Raw genomic sequence first — 26,445 nt, 5'->3', positions numbered from 1 at the left:
AGTTGAGTAAACATCACTCCTGGTTATCTTCCACAGGGTAAGCTTCATCACTGCGAGGCACACAGTGGCCTACCTAGGAGGGAGATTTCCCAAAGCTACCCTATCTCCTGAGAATAGGCTTAATTTCAATTTCAGTTACTCTGACAAGCATATGGGGCTGTGGGCTCTCTCCTGTGCTGTTGGTGACCGTGCCATCTGGCACAAACTTTCTGTATTAGAAACCCTTAAACTCTGTACCACCCCTGACCTTGCGATTCCCCTTTTAGGAAGGTGTCTCCTAACCGTGAGGCCCGTGGGGGCAGGGCTCTGTCATGCCCCCTTACTTATTCCCACAGCTGAGCACAGAGGGGAGTGCTCTACTGATAACTGCGGATTAATATCCTTTGGAGGAGTCGCCCCTTTACGATTCTGTGAAATCCCTCTCGGGCTACCCACAGCGGGACATGTGACCCACTGCAGGTTAGGATCCCTGCCCTGACTGGCCCAGGGATGGGCACGTGACCTAAAGAAGCCCCATCAGAATTTTCCTGGAGACCTGCTAATGATGCAGCATTTCAGTGGTTGAATTCTGAGGTCTATTTTGTCAGTTATACATTGTCAGTATGTGGAGTTTATTTGGTACTGGCTTTCTGAACTCCATCTTTCTGAAAGGTGTATTTGTAATTTAACTTTCCAAATAGATACAGATTCACACAACTCAAAATTAAAAAGTCTAGGAGTATCTAGTGAAAAAGTCTCCCATTTTAGTGTTCTAGCTGCAGAGTACTTATCCTGCCACCCCTGAAACCAGTGTTAGCAGTTTCAGTGATCCTTTATGTATATACAGGATTATACAGAAACTGCTTTACATCTTGCGCTTTTCACTTAATATGTTGTGCACAGCTGCATTGTGTTCAGTTATATGGATGCACCATTATTTATTTAAGTAGTCCCTTATTTAGATGGTTTCCAATCTTTTGAAATTTTAATTGTTAAAATCATCAGAAAAAAACTCTCCATTAAATGCCTAGGTTCATTTGCAATGCTGATCAATTGTGTTCTTCGCAAAGGTATTTTTAAACTTGGAAAAGTAATATTACAATGTTTAACCAACTGACCAGGAGTCTCAAACAAAACAACAAAACCCAAATTCCACACCCTTTACTGGCTGCCTGTTAAGAGGGTCTGGCACTGCCCTTTCCAGCCTCACCTGGTGCAGACACTTTCGGGCTTTGTCATACTCGCTCCTTAGGCAGTAGGCGCTGCCAAGGTTGAATAGCATCACGGTCCTGGCAGAGTTGACAGAACTGGGGTAGCACTGGGGAGCCCGCTTCCCAGCTGGGGAGAAAGAGCAGAGACACTGGTGAAGAGGCTGGGCCAAAGGCAAGGGAGTAGCCCAATCCACGACCTCCTCGATAAAGCGCAGCACTGCTCCTCAGGCTGACAAACGAAGGACACAGAAAGCTCACGTCTAAATCTTTGGGACGCTGGCCAGGCTACTTAAGTATTTACAAAACTTCTCACTTACAGGATTCCATGGCTTCATTTTCTCCTTTGTCTGATCCTACAAAAGACATGAAAACAAATCTGAGACAGGACAACAGAGTATATATTCTAAAAATCTAATTTTCTTTATGAAATGGAAATCTAGTATCAAGGCAACTGTCACAGTATTTACTTTTCTTGTAGTTCTATTAAAAGACATCAGAATGCTACCACCACCTACCATCTTATGCCTGAGAAATAACCTTGAATAAAATGAATCCCAGTCTCGGTCCTCAAAAAAAAACTTAGCCATGATTTAAAACTAACTTTTGAATGAAGTATTTTGCTTTTCCTCTGGATTGTGGAATCCCTCCAAAGAGAAAAATACAGTATGAGAATCAAAATGAATTGTTCTAACACTATCAATCAGCCTTTCAAACACGAGAATTTAGAGCATGTGGTAATCAACTGCTAGGTCTACTCAGCAAACAATTACTACAATTTAAGTACAGCCAAAAATGTGGACAGCCAACCTAAAACTTCCTTCCCTTCACAACTGTGCCCTTAAATTTCTACACATCCTGAGATACAACAGGAAGGCAGTGGAAATGGTGACCAGTTCCAATCAAATGTGTCCTCATTGACCTTGGTCCTGCTCGTTTGACGAGATCCCTAAGGAGACATCAGTGACGTTCTCTGGGTTCAAGTGAGTAATGGCATCAGATATTCTGTCCAAAGAGATGAGGGCTTCTGCAGCGTATAAATGGCCCAAAAACCTAAAATGAAAGAGATTCCAAACTAAAAAGTAGGTCATCACAACAATACCTGAAGTATAAGATTTGGTATATGTTTCATATATTTCAAGTCCTTGAATTGAAATCTAAGTTTATAAATGGATCAATTAAGGGTCACTTAAATTTTATCTCTTTAAAACTACCTTAAAATATACAATGGTCATTTTTACATTAGTAGGTAAGTCGGAACAAATTACACATATTAATTAAGAAAGCACTTCACAATTGGTCAATTTATGCATTCTACTTCTACAGAAAATAACATTAACAAAAGAAGATAATGAGGGTCTAAGGTAAGAGGCCGGTTCTAGGAAGGATGCCCACCAAGCAGGGCCTTAGAATCAGAGTCCTCAGCGATTTTATGCCCACGGGCCCCGGGCAGACATGCATCCTTCTGGCTTCCAATAGCCTGCTTCTTCCAGTCTCTAAGCCCTTTTCCTCATGATCACCTGATTGATGTTTCAAAATTAAAACAGACTTAGACATATTACACCCTAGCTCAAAATCTTAATGACTTTTTCTGCACGAGAACAAAACTTTCATAGATTTAAAGCTCTCCAACAATTTGGTCCCACTTTCCTATATCCAATCAATATTCTCACTCCCCTACACATGCCTCTTTGTCCCAGTGTCCTGGGCAGAGCACACCCACTGCTCCCGTGACCTTGCCTTCTTGGGCTCAAAGCTAGGCCTCATCTACACAAGCCAATATCTAACTCCTCCTTTGAAAGGGCCAGCTCAGGACTCACCTTTGGCTAGCCTGACACAACTGAGTGTCCACATGGATCTTGGGTCCTCAAATCTTAGGCTCTTTTCAATTTAAACATTTTCTGGGATTTATGCGTATTAACCACTCCAAAGCTCATTATTAAGCAATTTCTTTCTTTGTTCTAACTAGCTGAGGCTGCAATGACCTCTTACTTTGCTCCCCTATCAAACATCCTACCAGAAATGACATTAAAAAAAAAAAGTCAGTAACTGAAAGTATATTTTGAAATATTTTAAAGATTTTATTAAAGCAGTATCCACAAACCAATGATCACAAAACACAAACACATGAATTAAAAGAACTACTTCAAATTGTTTTCTGTGAATTTATAAAAACAAAAATTTTTTTAAACAAATGAGAACGCCTTCATGACACCTGAAGCCCAGTATCCTTGACTAGGTGTATAGAAGGCAGCAAGCAGTGGGATAAAGTTGCTAAAGTATCTAGGCTTCCAAATGCCCAAAGACCTGCTTATCCTCAGTGGGAAGGCAGATTAAGAAACCAATGCTTAGGATAGGTTCGTTAAGAGAATTAAAAAGGAAATTACCAGACACGGCTTGACCGATCCCTCAGAAGGAGGCTAAGAAATCACCGCTAACCTGGAAATTTTGTTTCTTTTGACATTTGGAGGGATGAAGTTAAAAACCATCCAACAAATGCCAAGTAAAGAATCTACATGGGATTATTTAAAAATAGTAATCACGATGTCAACCAAAGGATTAAAAAAGGCAGCAAGAATTTATGTTTCATTTTTGTTAAAAAGAAAAACAAAACACTGCTCTCATAATGGTTGTGCACAATCTGAACCCTGCAAGTCACAGCGGCCGCAGCTTCCGAATGGGCAGGACAGTGGTGAGGATGGAAGGCGCCTGAGAAGTAACCCAACTGCCCGGAAGTGGAACTCAGGGTCCCCCCCCGCCCCCCCCGCCCCCCCCCCGGCCTGAAAATTGGACAAGTTTTTCTCAAAGAGGAGCTCCCTAATATTTGAATTGTGACAGTCTCTTATGTTACTGGACGCACAAGGTATGTTTGGGAACGCTGGTCTCAAACAGCCTTAGTCAATGCTAATGTTAGATGCTCATGTAAAGTAATACTTTTCTTTTAAAAGACAAAAATAATTAAACATTTACAGAATCATTCCTCAGAGTATGATCTCACTATTCTAAGCACTGCGTATTATAAACAAAGACCACTAAAAGGCAAAAGAGTAAATAGTTTTATTTTGGAGATTTGAGTATAAAGATATGCCCACAGGACGGATGAAAAAAAAACAAAATGAAAAGAAAAAAAACCTGTTTCATATTATGCAGAGTACCTGTGGCTTTCGATAAAATTTCTAGTATCAGCATGATAAAAAGATTCAAAGCATGCTGCAAATTATTCGATTCCATAAAAGACAAGATGATGTGCTTTTGAAAATTTTGAAATGACAATGACATTAATATTGAAGAGGCATCTGGAGAGTTTGGGTAAAACTCATGTACTCAGGAAATGGTACAGCAGTTTGAAAAAAATATTTAAAAATTCTTTTTTTGTCGATTTAAGTTGTATTCGTCAAAGCAGATTTATCATGATGACCAGACTCCTTTTCTAATGTGGGTCTTCTGAGGACCTCTCTTATGCTGTGGCTAACACGTGACAACATGTTCCAATGACGTGTTCTAGTGAAATCTAGCAGCGGACCCCACAGAGTTCCAAGTTTCTGCCTCCTAATGCTGAGGGCAGCAAATGCCATCTCCACTCATCCTGAGGCGCAACAAGTGTGAAAATGTCACTGCCAAACACGAAATTACTAAATTAAGACATTTTTCAATCAGTTGCTTTCCCTAGATAACATTTATTCCACTGGGGGGAGTAAAGAGAAGCGACACGCACCCGAATTGAAAACCTGTACACAAAACAAACCAGGGACACACAGGGCGAGTCGCACTTACTTAAGGGATCCTGACAGCTTGGGCTGCTGAAGAAGTTTATCTGCATGATTCAGAGCCATAAGGTTATCGCCCAGAGCCAGGGCCACGTAAGCACTACAGGCCAGTATAGAGCATCTGGAACACAAAAAAGAAAGGGATGAAAACCTGAGTTACAAAATTGACAATGGTTGTATTTGTTAAATAGGAAAGAACACCCTAATTGTAACCGTGACAATCTGGACACCAGGAAAAAAGAGAGGAGCCACAATACTAATGGTTAAGAATTAGGATGATGTGTATAAAACTACCGTCTGAAGCACTGTGGAGCTCTTTATCTGAGTCATCTTTAGCTTCCATCCAACTGACGCCCATCTCAACTAAATGGAGTTATAATATATATTTAGCCTTTCAAAAAATAATGAGGTTAATAGCCTAGTGAGAACTTACTCCTGTAGGACATTTTTTTTAGCATCGTAGAAATAAAGCTATAGAAGCATACGTTATTCTTTCTACACATCTTTGTGATTTTGCGAAGAAACGCAATTAACTTACGAAAAATCCATTTCACTTAGCTACTGTAGTATTCTTCTCTGAGCCTATTAAGAAGACTGTAGTTCTTGCTAAGCAACAGTATCAAGAGTAAAAGAATTTCAGTCACATAGGTACTATTATCTTAAATAAATATTCAAGAAAAATACCCCGGTTGAATAAAATACATGGGAAGGTAAAAAATTTAAATTACACTGATTTGCTAAGTTGGGTTGGAAACTTAAATTTCTATTTGGTTTTCTGCTTAACGGGCAGCTCATTTAAAAAACAGGTCTAGCTAAAGACTTGACACTAATAGATCACTTGAATGTTAAACAACCGCTCCACAAAGCAATCTTAAAATAAACCCTTGTCAAATAGAAATGAGGTCTGAATGGCCGGCCACAAATGACCTGACTTAGATACAGGGTTTTGAGTTATGTTTACAAATTACAATACATATGTATATCATTAAGTGCATTTGGGCTGTAATTTCAGTCTGAGGAAGAATGTGACCCATCATATCACCACAGAGTTTTCTAACACTGAAATCCTCTGACTAGAAATGGCCCTTCTAGTAAAAGCAGAGTGCGGCCAGTTTAGAAGTACTCTGCTGTTTCCTCTTCACTGGCTCGCTCCTGGTTGCTGGAACCTTAGGACATTATCCATGAAAGGAAAAGTAGCCCCTCAGCTTCTAACACAGAAAAGTAGACTGACCCCAGAGAAGACAAAAGGAACAAGAGATTTTATGGCCTTAGGCTACAACGGTAAGACTGAAAACACTGCCTCATGCGGTTCCTTGTTTTATTAATGTAGAAACTGAGATTCAAAGTAATTAAATGTACTCTTCTCTAGCTTACAGTGTGTGATTAGTCAGGCTAACATGCAGACTCCCAATCACTGCTCTTCCTATTCTGTGACACTGCTTGGTGAATTCACGAGATCGGCCTAAAGATAAGGTAGAAAGATTCTGATATGATTTTCCTAATACATACATAACTGTGCATACATATGTGCTCTCACCTGCCTTTTTAACAAGGGAGCAAACATCAGAAGTTTAAATTCTGTCGCTGAGCACCTCATTTCAGATCTGAACCCTGTTCATAGAAGAGCAATGCTAAGAGCAGGCAGGTAGTGTCATTTCCAAAGGGATCTTCCTGACAGGCCCACTGCCAATGCCCCTGTATCTCCAAGAGCTGCTTTTACCAGCAAGACCGACCTGTGGTGACGGCCTGGGGAGGGTTCTGGCCCTGACAGGAGACTCACAGGCCCAAAGGAGGGAGGCACTGGCTAGTTAGCTCCCATTTTCAGAAGCACTTCAGTAGTTAGTTCCAGGTAGTGAGATTAGGGTAATTTAATTTCCGGTTTTGGCTTATTTTAAAATGGCAATGTACATTTACTGATCAGCCAGGTATGTACTGCTTACGAAAAAAAGACTTTTAAAGCCCAATATCAGGTTTCCAGAAGCCCAAGAAGACCATCAACTCAGGGCCTATAATGAATGACAACCACAAAGTTTAATATCCATTTTCATTTATGACTTTGCCAAAGATGGAGGAAATACGTAAGCTCCTTAAAAGCAGAAGCCCACATCTTTTGTTTCCTACACAAACACCAGAGCAATTTCTCACCATCTGCAATAGGTGTTTAATAGGTATTGGCTGAAGACCAGTTTTCCAGGTTTTCAACTGACTTCTCCGGGCAGCAGCCCCCACATGTCCTGCTGGCAGGCCACCTAGCTGACCAAGTGGACTCCTTCCTGGCTCACAGGATGGGCGTCACCCTGAGTACTCTTCGTCCGAGTCCAGGACAAGGCTTACCTCAGGCAGGCTGGGAAAAGCCTGCCCTGGCCTCTCCCGACAGTAGGGGGGCTATTACTGCTCTAGTCCACTGTCAAGCCCACTTTGGGTCCAGAAATCAGTCATGTAAGATCTGCACCACGATTCTGTGTCCCGGGAAGTCCAAAGTATAATTATGTACAAGGTAAAAATCTGTTTTTCCTCAACTTCTGTCTCTTTCCCCCTAAGACACCATATCCAATCACAGCAGGGTAAAAGATGCTAATAAAACACTCCTATAAAAAAAATAAACATGTGAACGCAAAACTTTAAGGCTGGCATTCTGATCAAGAAACATTGGGATTAAGCAAGTTTCATTGCAGGAAACTCAGACTAACATTTATGTTCCTCTTTCCTTAGTGCCTTACAATTTACCCCAACTCACTTCTCATCACCCTCTGACTCATCCTCATTTTCTTTTTCGAAAACTATCCTGCACTCTGCATACAATATTTCCCCCAAAATAAGACATAGCCGGACAATCAGCTCCAACACGTCTTTTGGAGCAAAAATTAACATAAGACCCAGTATTACATTATATTATATCATATCATATAAAACACAGTCTTATAGTAAAATAAGATTGGATCTTATATTAATTTTTGCTCCAAAAGACGCATTAGAGCCGGCTAAGTCTTACTTTTGGGGAAACACAGTAATTCTCACAGACTGAACACTAGAAAGATGCATGGCTTTATCTTCTAAGCCCCTGGAAAAATCACTCTACTGTTGATAGTTGCTATTTAAAATACTGACACCCCCACCCCACCCGTCCCTCTACTTCCTCGAGTCACTGTCCAATCTGCTTTACCAACCACTCAGTGGATCTGACAGTGCAGCAGACTGGAAGAACTATACCTCAAGGGAAGAGCCACATTACCTTCTATCCCCCCCACCCGCCGTGGAAGATCTGACACAATCCACACTCCCTCCTCCACATGCTGGAGGAGCTGGCTCTAGGGACACAGAACACCAACCCTTGGAAATGAAAAAGATGAAGAAGGAAAAAAGAAAAACACAAAAGACCCCAAACAACTTTCCTTAAAGCACCAAATTACAGCAACAAGCTATACAAGACTGGGCATTAAAATGTGTCAAGCCATATATTCTGTTAATTAAATAAATCTAAACCAAGAATTGAAATAGTTTAACCCTTATTAAAAGAGGTTAAAACGGGTAAATTTAGAAAGTCACCAATTGTCAAAAGAAAATAAAAATTTACAAAGCAATATCATAGCAAACATTATTTGAAAAACTGGCTGCAAAAATCCAGTAAGAGAATTTCTTCCAATAAACTGAATATGAGACTGGATTAAAAAAAAAAAAACCCTCTAACTGTTTTCATTTATCTATAACCATCTAGAAAATGTTAAAGTTGTCAACTTTCAACTCTTAAGAAAATGTAAAGTTAAATTAGTAAGTTTTTTACTTCGTATCTTCTGAAAATGTTTTGCTTTCTAATAACAGTTCTGTGCAAAAAGAATCTGACAAACACACCCAAACCCAACACAAACAACCCCAGCACAAAGAAGGTGAAAAAGTTTTTCTCTTTAAGTAAATCTAGCATCTCAGAGAACCCAGTCCTACCCCAGGCAGCAAGTAAAATGCATAAAGTCACAGACGTGGCATTTCATACATGGACAGGACCTTAACATCACCCAATCCAATTTACTTATTTGACAGAAGAGAAAAGTAAGGCCCAGAGGGCTTAAATGATTTGTTCAATGTCAGCAGAGGCCTCGTGGGGTTTCCACAGAGTGGCAGACCACTGAAGAATTATTCTAACCCTGGCCTGTGATCAATCTGATCACCAGTTCATCTAAATGAAATCCTGAGACGCAGATGTGAATCATGCCAGTGTGAAAACAAACTGCTGATAACATGTCATACAAGCAGGTTCCTTCTATGATAAAGTTTATTATTAGACGGACAGGTTTTAGTAGGACTACATTCAGTTGTAAGACTGACATGGGACTAGGTCTCTAACAAGTACAATAGTATATTCAAAAGATTATTAGCCATAACCCTGTTTTAGGTATGTCTCACGAGTTACAACAGAACCACTAGACTAATACCATGTTTCTTCGAAAATAAGACCTAGCTGGATAATCAGCTCTAATGCATCTTTTGGAGCAAATATTAATATAAGACCCATTCTTATTTTAGGTAAGACCAGCTCTTTTTTTTTTTTAGCTATAAGTAAAATAGTAAAGTAAGGCCGGGTCTTATATTAATTTTTGCTCCAAAAGACGCATTAGAGCTGATTGTCCAGCTAGGTCTTATTTTCAGGGAAACACGATACCAAAAAATATTATTCCTTAAGTACACTACAACTGCCTATAATGTTATCAACCATTGGTCAGATTCATCTTACTTTATAAACATTGGGCCATGGGAGGCCCCTTTTAACCGAATGGGAAATAATTCACTGAGTGTCACATCAGAGTCTAAATGAACTAAATAATTAAGGTTCCACAATTTATATTTGTGGAATAACTTAACTGGGCTTAATTAAATTTGGTCTGAACATTTCCTTTGATCCATGTTAAGCCTCTTATTAAAAAACAGACAAATTGAAATTTCATTATTTGTACGCTTTGATTTTAATTTCTCATACAGACATTTTCCATGTTGGCCTCAACATTATTTCCTACCCTTTACCAGTTCTGCTACACTCTTTTCCAGGTTCTAGAGCAGCCTCCATTTTAGTTTTAGAAATTAAAAGTTCAGCTATTATCACAACCTTAGAATGAATAACAAAGATATCCTATAGAATAAGTAACATGGAAGACTCACGACAAATCCATGAAAGTGAAGTACAATGCAACCAGGAAAGTTAATATGTAGTCCCGCATTAATCCTATGAACGTATTTCTTTATTACTAATAAGGTAACAGTATACAAAAGAATTAAGTTGAGCCCTTACCTCATATCATATCTAAATATTAACTCAAAATAGATCAAAGACCTAAATGTAAGCATTAAAAGTATAGAAGTCTTAGAAGAAAACATTGGGGTAAACCCTCATTACCTTGGATTTGGTAAAGGATTCTTAGATACAATATGAAAAGCACAAATAAAGAAAAAACACATAAACTGAACTGCATCAAAATGAAAAACTTCTGTGATTCAAAAACACCATCAAAAAAGTCTCAAGACGGGGCGGCCGGATAGCTCAGCTGGTTACAGTGTGGTGCTTTTAACAACAAGGTTGCTGGTTTGATCCCGACATGGGCCACTGTGAGCTGTGCCCTCCACAACTACATTGAAACAACTACTTGACTTGGAGCTGATGGGTCCTGGAAAAACACACTTAAAATAAATAAAAGTTAAAAAAAAATAAAATAAAGAAGTCTAAAGACAATCCAGAGAATGGGAGAAAATATTTGCAAATCATATACCTGATAAGGGTCTTCTATCTAGAATATATAAAGTACTCTTACAACTCAATAACAAAAGTATAAATAACCCAATTAAAAAATAGACAAAGGATTTGAATAAACATTTCTCCAAGGAAGCTAAATACACAAATGCCTAATACATAGTTGAAAAGATTCGTTACATCATTAGTCTTCAAGGAAATGCAAATCAAAGCTACAAGGAGATAACCATTTCATAACCACTATAATAAAAAAGATGGCCAATAACTGGTGTTGGTGAGGATTTGAAGAAACTGGAAGCCTCATACACTGCTGGTGGGAGTAAAATGGTACAGCTACTTTGAAAAAGTCTGACAATTCCTTAAATGATTAAACAGAATTACCATATGACCCAGCAATTCTACTTCTAGGTATACACCCAAGAAAAATAAAAACATGCGTACAGAAAAACTTGTATATGAATGTTTGTAACAGTATTGTTCATAACAGCCTAAAGATGAAAACAATCTAAATGTCCATCAAATGAATGAAATAAACAAAATGTGGTGTATATATATGTGTGTGTATATATATATATATGTACAATGAAATATTATTTAGCAATAAAAATAAAATATGATACATGCTACAACTTGGATGAACGTTGAAAACATTATTCTAAATAGAAGAAGCCAGTCTTAAAAGCCCACATATTACATGATTCTACTCACATAAAAGTCTAAAACAGGAAAATCTATAGAGAAAGTAGATTAATTAGGACCGAGGACTGGGGGCAAAGGAGTGACAGTTAAAAGGTATAGGGTTTCTTTCTGAGGTAACGAAAATGTTCTAAAGTTGACTGTAGTGGTGGTGGCACCTGTCTGTGAATACAGTGTATATCTCCATAAAACTGTTTTAAAAATAGAAGGTATCAGTAGACAGTCAATAAACGTTTGACTGTTTTAAAAAAATAAAATCTTAACAGTACACCCTTAAAATCAATCACGGTATAAGAAAATCATTATCTCCAAATGCATGCAACATTAATAATTAAATCAAAACATATGGCCAAAATATCAATCCTGTACAAGCGTCTACATTCTAAGATTCATTTGGACATCAGGCCTTTTAAAGACAAATATTTTTATGAAGAGCAATTCAGCTAAAATTTGTGGCATGTGAGGAAACTGGCATAGTATCAATACCACACATTTGCAGAAACCGTGTATCAACAAACACTTCAAACATAGCTCTCAAACCTCAGAGCAGCACTCTCTAACAGAAATACAACTGCAGCCATTAAGGGTAATTTTAAATCTTCTAGTAGGTACAATCAAAAAATGTCAAAAGAAATAGGAAAATTAATTTATATATTTACATTAATCCAATGTCAAAATATTTTAACATATAATCAATATAAAAATGACTGAAGTATTTTAAAATTTGGGGGGAGGAAGTTTTGAAATCCAGTATGACACACTTAAACAGCACACCTTATACCAGACACATGTAACGTGTTCAGCAGCCACGTGTAATGAATAGATCTGGTACTGAAAACTGACTGCAGCCTTAGAATCTGAGAAATACACGTTCAATACAGCAGAGTTTTCTTTTTTTGGGGGGAGGCGGTTTAAGAAACCCATTTTCAATGCCATGCTACCTCAGAAATAATATGTAAAGGAAACTGACCATTTTTCAGTCATTAGTGGTTAAATTATATTTCCCAAACGGATATATTTAGAATTGTATTAATTTTGTAAAATTTCAAAATACCTTAAAAAATTTAAGAGGAATAATTTATATACATTAAAAGACATGATTTTAAGTGTATAATTTGATGAGTTTGAATATATATATATATATATATAATCAGCAACTTAAGATACAGAACATTTCTGTCACCTTAGAATGATTCCTTCCAGTTAATTCCCCAACCACTGTTCTGATTTCTATCAATATAAATTATTTTTGTATAGTTTTGCTTGTCACACAAATGGTATAAAGGAATCATACCGTATGTACCTTACACTAACTGAAAGAAACACAAAATGAGATTCAAAACATGTTGATTTGGGTTCCTTTTTATAATTAACTAGTACCCTGATACATAGAGTGACTACAATTTAGTTATCCATTCTCCTATTAATGGATACCTGGGCTGTATCTAGTTTTTTTCTCTCATGAGTAAAGCTGCTATGAAATTCTTGTGTGGACAACTTCTCATTTCTCTTGTGTAAATACCTAGAAATAAAACCACCTTTATTTTAAAAACTCAAAATCAGAGCACTTATTTAATTCAAGGCTGCAGAATACTCCCATGTGAATGAAACTGATGGCTTTGCAGAGCTCTGAGTGGTTCAGCAACTGAAGCAATATTCTAACAGTGTCATTATATAAAACACACACACACACACACACACACACGCACACACCCCTTTCATGATTCATTATATCATTATATCAGTACCTCCAAGTTAATCTGAGCCTCAGATTTAAACTATTTAATTTCTGAGACATTTCCCTGATTTGGGAACAAATTTCTGTTTTAATTAGGAGAATATTTTTCTGAAACCTACCTTGATTTTAATACAGAATTTCCCAATTGCTTCAGGTGTCATATGCCTTCTGGAAACATACTTGTAACCTGGTTAGAATGAATTTTTTTTTGGCACCACCTTCATTTATGTACACATGAAAAAAACTGAAACTATTCAAGAGGCTGTGAACCCATACCGTGCGAAATGGCCATCAGAACAGTCATGATAATTTACTGCATATTAGTTATGCTGGAAATAGGAAATGAGGTTTTGCATCGGTGTCTTGGGTATTATAGAGCACACGGGGTCAAATATAATAGTCCATAAAAAGGAAACTATGTACTAACCACACATATTTCCAATCACATAAAAGAATTCAGGTCAGAAACAGACGCAATTGCTATGAAGTCCGCAATCTTCAAAGAATCAATGTGCTCAGCTCCTTCCTTCTATAGGGGACAGCTGGCCCCTGCCACAGAGCTGCCCTTTAACACACCCAACAGCATTGTGAGCTTTTATAGCTTTAAAAATTACGACACAGATCTTTTATGACTCCTTCCCCCTGCACCGTTTGTCTCTACATCACTGTTGCTACTGTCTTGCATTGCACTTTTTATAAACCTACCCTAAGGCTCCTTCCATCTTGTTCCATTTCCTTTCTCCCATCTGTTCCGTAAGAAAAAAAGGTTAATATATACCAGCGAACCCATCTTCGCCTCACTTTATGATAATGGAATTCCCTATGGAGATCCTTTGCCCCTTTCCACAAAAATGGGGAAATAATTTTATTTTCTCTGAAACTCACCAATCTGCCTACTATGACATGTAGAAAGCAAAGAGTTATGCCATGAAAAGCACAAAACTCTTTGAGAAGTTATGCCACGATGCACATATCTTTCTCTTTAATGCCATTTTTCAGAATATAAAGTTAATTGACACAACTCTGCAACTGTTCAACGATTATGGGATAATATACTTCTTAAATTGCATGCATAAATTAAGCAATCCTAAGATTAGTACTCATTCAAATACATCTGTAAAAATTAAATCAAGTTTAAAAATGGTTTCAAATACTTTCATTCATTAAAGATTCCCCTTAAGAATTGTGTAAAATGATGTCCGCTGCAGGATTTGTAATAGCAAAGACTGAAACATTATAAACAGCTAAATATAAAGGAATGTTACATAAATTATGTGATATTCATATAATGGGATTCTATGCACCCATTAGAAACAATGAATCAGAGATCTGTATTGATATCAAGCAATCTCTAAAGATATACAGTGTTGTCCAATGGGAAAGTAAGGTACAGAGCAGTGTGGACACCATGCGATTGCTAGTGTAATAGAAACCCCACCATAAATACATATGCTGGAATAGGTATAGGAAATCTCACCGGAAGAACATAAAGAGGGTGCCAAAAAAAATGTACACACATTTTGAGAAAGGAAAAAACTGTTATTAAAATTGTAATACTCGGGCAGGCCTGGTGGCTCAAGCGGTTGGAGCTCCATGCTCCTAACTCCGAAGGCTGCCAGTTCAATTCCCACATGGGCCAGTGGGCTCTCAACCACAAGGTTGCCAGTTCAACTCCTCGAGTCCCGCAAGGGATGGTGGGCTCTGCCCCCTGCAACTAAGATTGAACATGGCACCTTGAGGTGAGCTGCCTCCCGGATGGCTCAGTTGGTTGGAGCACATCCTCTCAACCACAAGGTTGCCGGTTCGACTCCCGCAAGGGATGGTGGGCTGTGCCCCCTGCAACTAGCAATGGCAACTGGACCTGGAGCTGAGCTGCGCCCTCCACAACTAAGATTGAAAGGACAACAACTTGACTTGGAAAAAAGTCCTGGAAGTACACACTGTTCCCCAATAAAGTCCTGTTCCCCTTCCCCAATAAAATCTTTGAAAAAAAATTGTAATACTCAATATATACCAGTAACAAAAGATGAATACAAGTCATGTGTATACATTTTTTTGGTACCCCCTTCCCCCCCTCCCCGCCGTGACAAAAAATGGTCAGTGGTTGTACGTCAGGGGAGAGGAAAGAGAACTGGGATGGGACAAGATTTACTTGACACCATGTAACTTTTTGTGCTACAGTCACACGTAGCTTAACACAGGGATATGTTCTGAGAAATGCATCGTCAGGCGATTTCGTTGTGTGACCATCAGAGTGCGCTTACACACACCTAGGTGGTACAGCTTACTACACACTTAGGCTGTATGGTATAGCCTGATCTCCTAGGCTACAAGCCTGTACAGCATGTTACTGTACAAAACAACTTGAGTGAGAATAAATCAAGCACAAGAGAAAATGCCATCAAGAAAAGTCATCAAGAGACACGGTAAACACAAGATGTAGGGGGCTGTTGCTGGCATAACATTTTACAGCAAGGTTTCTTTTTAAAGAAGTAGAAAGAGTACTATAAAATAATGATAAAGAATACAATAAATACATAAACCAGTAACACAGTAGTTTTTTATCAAGTGTTACGTAGTATACATAATTGTATGTGCTTGCTGTATTTTTAGACTATTGGCAGTGCAGATTTGTTTACACCAGCAGCACCACAAACATTTGAAAAATGCATTGTGCTATGATGTCACTAGGTGATAGGAATTTTTCAGCTCTATTATAACCTTATGGGACCACTGTATATATGCAGTCTGTGGTTGACTAAAATGTTATGTGGCACATGCCTGTACTTGGATTTTTACCATATAAAATTTCCTATGAAAATATATGAACCCTTAAATAAATATGAAGTGTTGCTGGCTCCATAAACAGAGAAATCTCTAGAAAACATTAGGCACACTGGGGGAAATAGTATATTTTTTGGCAAGTTAAAGCAAGCATTTTCCCAAATATCCTGGCTGAGCTTTACAATCCACCTCTTCCTCATCAGCTCACTTTATACCAAATAACAGTTTAGCTTTACTCAATCTGCTTTGTTTTTACACATTTCCAGTCAGGACAAAAATTTAGTATTTTAGTTATATGGTTGAAATTTGATTGCTTTGTAAAAACTCAGTTTTATTTCACTCAACAGCAATATTCTTCTGTATATTTTGTTTTTGCCATTGTTTCACTGGCAATTTGTCATTACTTTTATTTTCTTGCTATCTTATGACTCACTCATACAAGAAATAAGAATTCAAGAAATTTTAATATAACTGAGAATAACTGGAAAAAAAATTACCTGTGTCAAGTTTGAGAAACCAAAACCCTACTTTCAAAATCTTAAATGATCAACTCCTCATTTCTAACTAAATTTGAGATTTATGATTTTCCTCTACATAATCAGAGGATTACTACTTTCTTTCTGACAATAGTATACTGTGGGGATACGGATGAATGCACACCCACCCACCCAAGATAGAGATGGTATTACTGCAAAGTGGGAATTTACGGTATACTTTGACAGAATAAAATAAAACAAATAAAAAGTTGCTGCTTTGTTGAGCAGGATGCTTGGAGCCCTGAGCTCACTGACAGCAGTGCCCTGCCATGAACACAGATCTGACAATACATGATCTGCAAACGGCACATCTGCTGGCCAGTCTTTCCTCCAAAGACATGCGGTATGGAAGGAGGGGTATCAGTAATATTAATAAAATATCTTCATTTTTAAAAAACCATAAAAATCAGATATCCAGTAAAAAAATAAGTATTAGCTATCCCACCATTCAGGGATAACTACTATAAAGGTTTTGATACAGATCCCTCCAGATTTTTTTTTGTAAACAGAAGTATACACGCTGTTTTATAAAAATGTAATTTTAAACTGCTTAGACATAAAATCTTAGTATTTTATAGTTGTTCCATGCTTTTTCGAAAGTTAAAGTTAATCAAAAGTTAATCAATGGACTATATGATGAAAAATTACACAACATAAAGATAGATCTGTAACTTATTTGCTTATATAAACTAAATTCGATTTAGATTGGTGGTTATTATAGTGTGACAGTGACAGTGTTAGATGAAAACACGGATAAATTATTTTTAAAATCTTAGAGGCAAGAAGGACTTTCTTCTAAACACTTAATGAAAAAAAGTGGGAAAAAAAGTAAAAGAAATGATAAGGGCCAATTTTCTTAATACCATGTTTCCCCGAAAATAAGACCTAGCCAGACAATCAGCTCTAATATGTCATTTGGAGCAAAAATTAATATATAAAACCAGGGTATAGTATAATATATAAAATTAATATAATACTAGGTATAATATAATATAATATAATATAATATAATATAATATAATATAATATAATATAATATAATACGGGGTATACTATACTATACTATAATATATTGAATCTTATATTAATTTTTGCTTCAGAAGACGCATTAGAGCTGATTATCGGCTAGGTCTTATTTTCGGGGAAACACAGTATGTAAGACTCTGATAAAAATGAAAAGGATGAAAAACCCAATATGAAAATATTAGATTCTACAAACAGAGGTTCACAGAAAAAGAAATATAGGTGATCAATAAACTATGGCATCAGAATGAGTACCTTCAGCAGACCGAGAGAAACGCAAAATTTTAAAGTGAAGTCATTTTCTACTTATAAGGGTCATAAATCATCCCAAGAAGAAAAGACATTCCAAATCTCACTGCCTAATAACTAACCTACTAACTAATACCATTTTCTCCTAAGTTTTTGCCATTTGCTTTTGAGAGCAGTGCTTTTCCTTTTACCTCCGATTCCCCTGCACCTCCCATAGGACTAGCACTAATGTTTGTGAATAAGTGAAATGTTTTCCAAAAATAATGCATCAGTTTGTAATGTTACCAGCATTATATAAACATTTTAACTGTACTCTTGTCACTCTTTTGCAACTTAATAGGCTTAGAAATGTAAGAAATAATGGCTTGTTCTTTCCATTTTAATTTGTAGTTCTAGTGTTGAAATAATTCTTAAAATACTTTTTTAAATGATACTTAAAAAGTATCATTAAGCATAGTTCCAAAAACTGTATGAAGAAATAATGGTCAAAAATATCCCAAATTTGCTGAAAGATAAATTTATAAGACTTAAAACAAAATCAGACTTAGGCTCATCATACTCTAACTGCTGAAAAACAAAGAGAGACAATTTATCTTGAAGAGGGAAAAATGTCACCTACATATTCTAATCAGAAACAATGGCTCCGGAAGATAATGCAGTGACATCTTGAAACAGCAGACTGAAAGGGGAAGAAAAAAACCCAACTACCAACCTAGAATTCTGTATTCAGTGAAACTATCTTGCAAAAATGAAGATGAAATAAAGACAATTCTAGATTTAAAAAAAAACAAACCCAAAAACCTAGCAAAAGAAGACCTGTATTATAAGAAATGCTGAAGGGAGCTCTTTAAACTGAAGGGAAATGATAACTTATGGAAACTAAAATCATCAGGAAATGGTAATTATGTGGCTAAACATAAAAGACTACTGTGTTCCTTTTAATTTCTTTAACATACACAGGACCTTTCAAAGTAACAATAAAGGGACATATAACGTGCATAGATAAAAACATAACTTACTCAAACTGATAGAGAAAACATAACTTACTCAAACTGATAGAGATGAAATAAAAAATCTGAATAGCACACACTTATTGAAGAATTTGAATTCATTAAAAAAGAAATTTCCCACAAAGAAAATCCCTAGGCCAGAGGGTTTCACTGGTGAATCTATCAAACATTTGAGGAAGAAATACTATTTATCTTATACAAACTCTTTCAGAAAACAGAGGAAGAAGCACTTCCTAACTCATTCATATGTTCAGCATAACCTTGAAACGGAAACCTTACCAAAGACATAAGGAAAGTGTGGACCAAACTTCCTTGTGAACTTAGAAGCAAATATTCCTAATAAAATATTAACAAATCGAATCCAATTAATTTGTAAAAAATACATTTTGACTAGTGGTGTTCGTACAAGATTGAAAAGTTGGCTTCACATTTGACATTAATATAATTTATAATATTAACAGAAGATAGATTAAAAACAATGTGCTTATTTCAACAGATGCAATGCAAATCATTTTGTTTAGATACTCACTTTAAGTTTTCTAATTCCTGTTTTCTTAGTGGAGAAGAAGGTGGAGCTGGAATGAATTTATCTCCATCATGGCTTTTACTGCTAAATAAAGAGCAACAGGTAAACACTTAAACGTAGAATTTTGTTCCAATACTCCCATACCCATGCAATTTTTTCTGACAAAAGTGCAAAAGAGCCGAAACAATGAAAGATGCTCATAACTTGGTATCACTAACATGTTAAAGTTATATGTGTTCTTTTCCCCAGTACGCAACACTGCTTTTCAAAACTTCTAAATGAAGACACTATCTTTACTATAGAGAGAAAACCACTCCAAGATTTTTACACATTTCTCATTCTTCTGATTGCCTTTTATCAATTACAGTAACACATAACCCCTTGGTAAAAATGAAAAAGTTCCACAATTTTGTTTCAAATTTTCTATATTAAACACGTATTTCTGTTATAATCAAGAAAAAATGCTGAGATGGGAGACTTGAGTTTAAAGGGGCCATGTGTAAAAAGAACTTCCTATATATAAATTAGTATTTGTTTTATTTATTACTAGATAAGATCTCCCAATTTCTATAGATTTGTATAATATTTTATACTAGAAGATTACAGATATTCTAGAGGTTAGTGATTTACAGTATAAGAGAAAAGGCAAAGGATAATAACAAATAAGAAGCTTTGGGATTAAAGTATTTACTTTAGTAAAAGTAAAAAAATGCTGTCTCAAAAAAAAAAAAAAATGCTGTCTCTGATAGCAACAAAAGATTTCCTGCAACTATTCCTCCTGTTAATAAAAAGCTGTTACTTTCCACTTTTCTTGTTTCAAGGTTCTCTCCTGGCTTAGCCTTCACCTATTTTTCTCTTTCACAAATACTTAAACATTCATACTTTCCTTTCTGATTATTCAAAATAGAGAATTTTGGCCATTCAGGCTGAAGATTTTAGACATTCCCCCAAAGGACAAGGAGGCCTGCTAACAAAGTCCTTCCCACTGAGGTCCCATGGGAAGTTTCACTGCTTTCATACCTGCAAGTTTCACTGCTCTCACTGCTCTCGGTATTCCCACCTAGCTGAGTACTGTTCTTAGAACCATTTTCCTGCTTTGGATCTTGCTGTTCTTCAGGTAACAGCAACAAGGCATTTCTCAGACAAATGGCTGCAAACTCCATACTGGCTACTGGGATGGCTGAAGACTGTCCGTCACTTAAAAGAACAAAACCAAATTAGCTAATAACATAAAAATGAACAATATTTTTCTATCATCACAAATAAAGTACGAGTGTAAATGAACACTTACAACTTGTTCAAGTAAGTGTACTTGTGTACACTTACATAAGTACAAGTGTAAATGAAAACTGTGCTCTGTGTGCTAGGTAGACATTTTCATATTAGCACTTATAAGAGAATGCTAAAAACCCAAATCCCAAATATTATGTATAAGGTGTAAAAAGTATCGATTGCAAATATATACATTATACACATGTCTGTAGCAATGGGACCAAGGACAGGAGACAACTTGACGGTCATCTGTAATATCAATGTTAATTGTAACAGGATTTATAAACAACAAAAATTGTAATGAGTGCCAGGACAGGTATAATAAGAATTGGAAACAAGGGAAGAAAGTAGATTTTTATATTTGAGGCTTGTTTTGGTCGATTTTTTACTTAAAAAAATGCCTTTATTTTTTGTTTTGAAAAAGCAGCATTATCTAGTCTTATAATTTTGTTGAGATTTTATATAACTTTTTATTAATTTGATATATCAAACGGAGTCAGCTTTATTAGAAAAAACCAAAAATATGAAAATTAGTAACAATTTTGAAATTGTGGAAAAGTGATGCTTTATCTGGTCTTAAAAAAAAATCTGCATTATAGTTGAAATAAATTAGGACCAAAACATTGTGTGCCAGATACTATTTAAAAATTTTGGAAAAACTGTAGATGGTAGTGAACAATTTTTATTTTTTTATTTTTTAGAAAGGAAAAAAAAGCAGTAAATTTTTTACAAAGCCTACTACTTCAGAAATAATGACAACTCCAAATTGGAATCCTTATACAAGATAAAAATGTTCATATTTAAAAGTTGTCCAAATGAAGGTTCTTACATGTAACAGCTTTACGTAGCTTTGGATGCTTTATGTACTACTGTGTTTCCCTGAAAATAAGACCAAGCTGGACCATCAGCTCTAATGCGTCTTTCGGAGCAAAAATTATTATAAGACCCGGTCTTATAGTAAGATTGTCCAGCTAGGTCTTATTTTCGGGGAAACACGGTAGTCCTTTTTTCTGCTAATACTGAGAATTCGCTTTAGGGACTATGAGAAAATACCTAAATGAAAAATAACAATGATAAACTATAATCAGAAAACATCAAGATGCCCTCTTCTGGACATTCTGAATAATGGCACTGACTGGACCAAAGTTTCTTAGGCCAACAATTTCAGCACCCATGGATGTAATAAACCAAAATCACATGTCGGATAACAGTCACTATGGACCTATGCTGAAATAGCAATAAAACCTAGCTACAAAGTAGCTCCTCCTATGAAATAAGTCTTAAGCACATTTTTATACATAACAACATTATGTGAAAGTGTTAAGTATATGTACTTTCTCTTTGCAGAATACTTACTTATATACAGTGTTCTGTATGGACTGTGATGCCAGAACTATTTTACGATGATAGCCTTGACCGACAATAGACTGCACAATTCCTTTTTTACTTGGAAGACCTTTAGTTTCTTGCTCAGAAGTCTATAAAATACAAATAATTTCCAATTAAGTTAATGGAATTATAAAACGGGATAAGAAAAATGCTCCAATACCTTTCCAGTTACTCTGGAGAGTTCTTAAGATCCATCAATGTGGATAATAAAGGAAATACATGATAAAGGAAATATATTCAGCATTAAAGAGTACATAGGGCTGAAAGTCTGACGTGCTATATTTTATGAATATGTGGTAATTCTAATGAAAAAGGTAATTTAAGAATTTAAAATTGATTCAAGCATTTATTTAGAACTATTTTTTAGAACATTCTACACCCAGGCACCATGCTGCATATTAAAGGCATTTTGACACCAGAGTAAAGAAAATAAAAGAGCCATAAAAACACAGTGAAAAAGGGAAGCAGCTCCACTTCTGAAAACACAGATCTTTTCCTTTTTAATTGAAAGTACTTATTAAATTGTCAACAACATATAAACTCTAACAAGCTACATATGTTAAGATTTACATGGGCACAATTTTGCCTTCTAGGAAATTAAAATCCCCAAACTCTGTAAGCATTAAACTAAAAAGAGTAAAAGCTACGTGTGTGTGTATGTGTGTGTGTGTGTGTGTGTGTGTGTGTGTACACGCAGAGAGTCAGTTTTAGGGTATTTCACTAAGATACATTATCTTGTTATAGGAAGCTTGATGGGGCCATTTATCTTCCCCCTTCAACTATCTGCCTCTGATTTATCTGCAGGTGAAATCTCAACTAGTTATTTTATAAAGTCATCCAGATTCTCCTACATAGGAACAAACTGGAGCCAGTGCATTAAGAGCCCTGCAAAAAGTCCTTCTTAAACAGTGTTTCTTGCACTGCAACTTATTGCTCACTAACGTAACTTTATTATGGTTGTTTCCATGTATGACTTAATAAAACAAGGATTCACTGTATATTTATTTTTAAAAATATATATAACTCTATGCTTAAAAATACAGTAAAACCGCTCTGCTGGGAACCAATTTTGTGTTAAGGAGGCAGCCATGCATTATTAATGAAAAATAAGAAAAAGTAGATATTCTAAATCATTATTGGAAGGACTTCCATTCCAACTTCTTTTCCTAGTGGTGGTGATAAGTTTATAAGGATTCATCCATACTTTCTTCAGACCATTAAGGCTATGCAAGATGACAAGATGGCTAGCTCTGGCGATGCAACAGATGAAAACATTGATGCAATGGAATTAAAAATCCACAATAATAAACCATACATTTAATAATACACTAATAGCCAGAAAGTGTGCCACATCAGTCTTAATGTAAAAGAATCATATATAATTACAAGTTATTATTTTATAGTGCCTTGGCAGTAATAGCACTAACAAATCTGACTTTTTAGAACTCAGAAAAATAAATGGTACATTTTATGGGTTTTTTTTTAATCTTTTTAATTTATTATTTATTTTTATTGGGGATGTTGGAGAACAGTGTGTTTCTCCAAGGCCCATCAGCTCCAAGTCCAGTGGCTGTTTTCAATCTTAGTTGCAGAGGGTGCAGCCCACCATCCCATGCGGGAATTGAACGGGCAACCTTCTTATTAAGAGCACAAACTCTAACCAAGTGAGCCATCCAGCCACCCCTTTATGTGTTTTTTTAATAGCCTTCTCTTAAATTGGTTAAATACTCCCCCTACAATTGAGCCTATGTTTTCTATAATGTAGCAGATATTTTCTCACACATTAGACAGTACCCTCGTATGCATAAGTCCTGCTTCTGCCAAAAGATGTCTGAAGCAACATGTACCAGGTAAACAGGACAAAATGATCTCCTTAGCATCACCAATTTAACAATCAAGTTGCTTCTTTTAATTCAAAAACAAATTTATTTCTCAGGGTACAAACTGCTTTGTTTAGCAACCCTTCTGTGGTGACTAAATAAGTTTTATAGAATTTTATTTGGAGTTTATTATTTCTCCTATTGGGATTTTGCTCTCTGATTTTATTTCAAGAGTGCTTTGGGGTTGTTTTCACCGTCCTTTAGGTCACCTCAGATCATTTTTAGAAGGAAGACACAAAGACAGACGATGAGTACTTAAGGCAAATTTTCGTTAGTAGCACAGACTGTGAGTGTTCTGGTACCCACCAAGTTACGGCACCAAGTCATCTTTACACATATTTCAAAAATTACAAATTTAGAACTTTGTAGAAGAAAATGGGGGGAGTGTGTCCTAGTAAAAATATCCACAGAACAAAGACAATCCTCAAAGTACTATTTCTAAAAATTAATAATGTAAAAAGAAAATACTAAACCTTACTGTATGTCTCTACTCCCAGGAAAATGTAATTCCCTGGTGTCTAATAACTGTACAAAATCAAGGCCTCCAACACTTATACTCATGAATGGATTAAAGAGAATAGCAAGTCCTAGAGATCCTTTTATTTTAAAAAAGTATAGTTTCTGCCTAGAGTTGTTTGTTGGTTAATTTAACAATTATCAAATAGGAACATTGTCCTGTAAAAGGAAAAGCACAATGGAATAAATCATTAAAACCTTTCAAAGACAACGCTCATCTCTTTAGGCAGTGGTGTACTCAAACTGCCAGGCAAACATACTTCTTTAAACCCTTTAGTTCTTGCAGTTGTGTCTCAGTTGGTGCTGTTTAGCAGCAGGAGCAGAGCTCCTTGTAAGCATCTTATACCACCTATGGCAGGTAATGCCAGGCAAAATTTCATGCTATACCTTCCCAATCTCCACACACCTGAAGAGCACAGCAAGGGTAGGGGGTGGGTAGGAAACGGGGTGACACCAGACATCTGTAATTCTGATACAACTTGTCTTTCCCCTACCTCCCACTGACCACCCCTCCCTCACTTGAGATATAAAAGGCTTCCACCAGCTGCCATTTGGAGATGATGTAGGCACGGACACTGATGTGAACGGCCCTATTTGTCATAGCCACTGTGGACAAGCACGTGTCAGAGGCAAACGGCCTGGTAACCACGAACTCTAAACCATTTACTGACTCAAAAGTAAAGCCCCAGGCACTGAAGGAAACGCAGTTGTTTCCATGCTCACTAGGTAGATGGCATGGCCCCAGCAACCAGCAGACCCCTGTCCCAACAGATATGACTTTCTTATTGGCTTCAATTCTTTAATGTGACTTCTGATACATGGTGCCATGCTTACCAAGAACCAGAATATTAACCAACGACTTTATAAACCTGAATTTTTTACCCAACTGTTAAAGAACCAAAAATTATAAAATCCCTGAGTTTAAAGGGGGATGAGGTCTTGTATGCTTCCAAGCAGTTTATTTTTTGCTTTCCATGTAACAGTGAGGGTGGGAGAGGGGGGTGGATTCAAAAAGATACCCAGGCAGCACTCACCCCCTTATTGGCAGCAATGCAGCATTCAGCCAGCCGCAGCCAGAGGCGGGGATTTGCATGATAAACCTGAACAGCCTCAATCAGGCACTCGAAGGCAGCAAGAGGCCTTCCAATGTGAAGAAGCTGAATTCCACAGTTATACAGCAGCTCGTACCGCTTGTTGGTTAATAATGTACACATGGGCCTTCCTGAAAATTTTTTGCCTAATGATAACATTAGATGAGAATAAATCATTAGACTTAAAAATAAGTTACACTGAAAACATTTATTCCACTAAGTACTTAAACACTACCTTGTTTAATACCAATGACTCCAATTTGAAGTTTAATAGCTCTCACCAATGATGATTGCCAGCCCAACCCCACAAATATCCTCCAGTCACTGCAGTTGCCTGTGCTAGAGGGGCCAGAGATGTCTCTTCTCATTTGCCAACAAATGAGAAGCTCCTCAGGCAACAATGTTCCAGGAAGGCAAAGGGAAGAGACAGGACCCACTCCCACACCTCGGAACCTTACCCCGCCTTTCCACATTTTTAGAGCCTGTAAGAAGATTCCACTCTTTTTACTTTCAGTTTGGTTAATCAATTTATCATCGTGTGCTTTTTCTTAACCAGAACTATTTAATTATTGTTAGGCTGTTAGGGGGAACCTGACTATGGAGATAAAAATTAATGTACTATACCTATGACAACTACTACTTATTCACTCACTTATTCAAAGTTTCAGAATCCATAATAAAATAAGACTACTTGTGATTTTGGATACATTTTAGTCAATTAAATAGCTTTTTATTTTTTTATTTTAAAAACCTAAATGATTGCTTGATTTTAAGCATTTTAGATCAAGGATCTACATAATATGAAAACTAAAGGAACAAATTTCAGGAATTTGCTCCAAGATTACCAGGTGCTGTCAACAGTACCATATGTGAAACCCCGAAAAGAAGCTATAAAAACAACAAAAACAAATCGTGGGGGCAAATGGGGTTCTCTTGAATTATTAAAATATTTGGTGAAATTAAAAAAAAAAAAAGCTATAATAAAACTAGTTTGGCACAGTCAAGAAATCTTAGCACAATATTTTGTTTTTTAACGTTACCATATGG

At 36.5% G+C, this 26,445-nt stretch overlaps 1 protein-coding gene across 2 annotated transcripts in view; it reads right to left on the bottom strand.

Annotated features, from left to right (window-relative positions):
- Positions 1–26,445, bottom strand: part of CNOT10 (CCR4-NOT transcription complex subunit 10) — a 56,368-nt gene that overhangs the window by 3,447 nt on the left and 26,476 nt on the right. Inside the window, exons 10-17 of one of the 2 annotated variants that reach the window (XM_081072108.1) lie at positions 25,342–25,544; positions 21,879–22,000; positions 20,271–20,447; positions 19,254–19,334; positions 4,962–5,075; positions 2,110–2,240; positions 1,508–1,543; positions 1,190–1,317 (exon numbers count right to left, since the gene is read on the bottom strand). In XM_081072108.1, the coding sequence (XP_080928234.1) occupies positions 1,190–1,317; positions 1,508–1,543; positions 2,110–2,240; positions 4,962–5,075; positions 19,254–19,334; positions 20,271–20,447; positions 21,879–22,000; positions 25,342–25,544 (992 nt within the window). The remainder of the gene's footprint in view (positions 1–1,189; positions 1,318–1,507; positions 1,544–2,109; positions 2,241–4,961; positions 5,076–19,253; positions 19,335–20,270; positions 20,448–21,878; positions 22,001–25,341; positions 25,545–26,445) is intronic. The other variant, XM_081072109.1, reaches the window with a different exon arrangement.

This window comes from Rhinolophus hipposideros (assembly GCF_964194185.1).
Source record: "Rhinolophus hipposideros genome assembly, chromosome: 14".
NCBI lineage: Eukaryota > Metazoa > Chordata > Mammalia > Chiroptera > Rhinolophidae > Rhinolophus > Rhinolophus hipposideros.
This window is presented reverse-complemented; position numbering and strand designations above follow the sequence as displayed.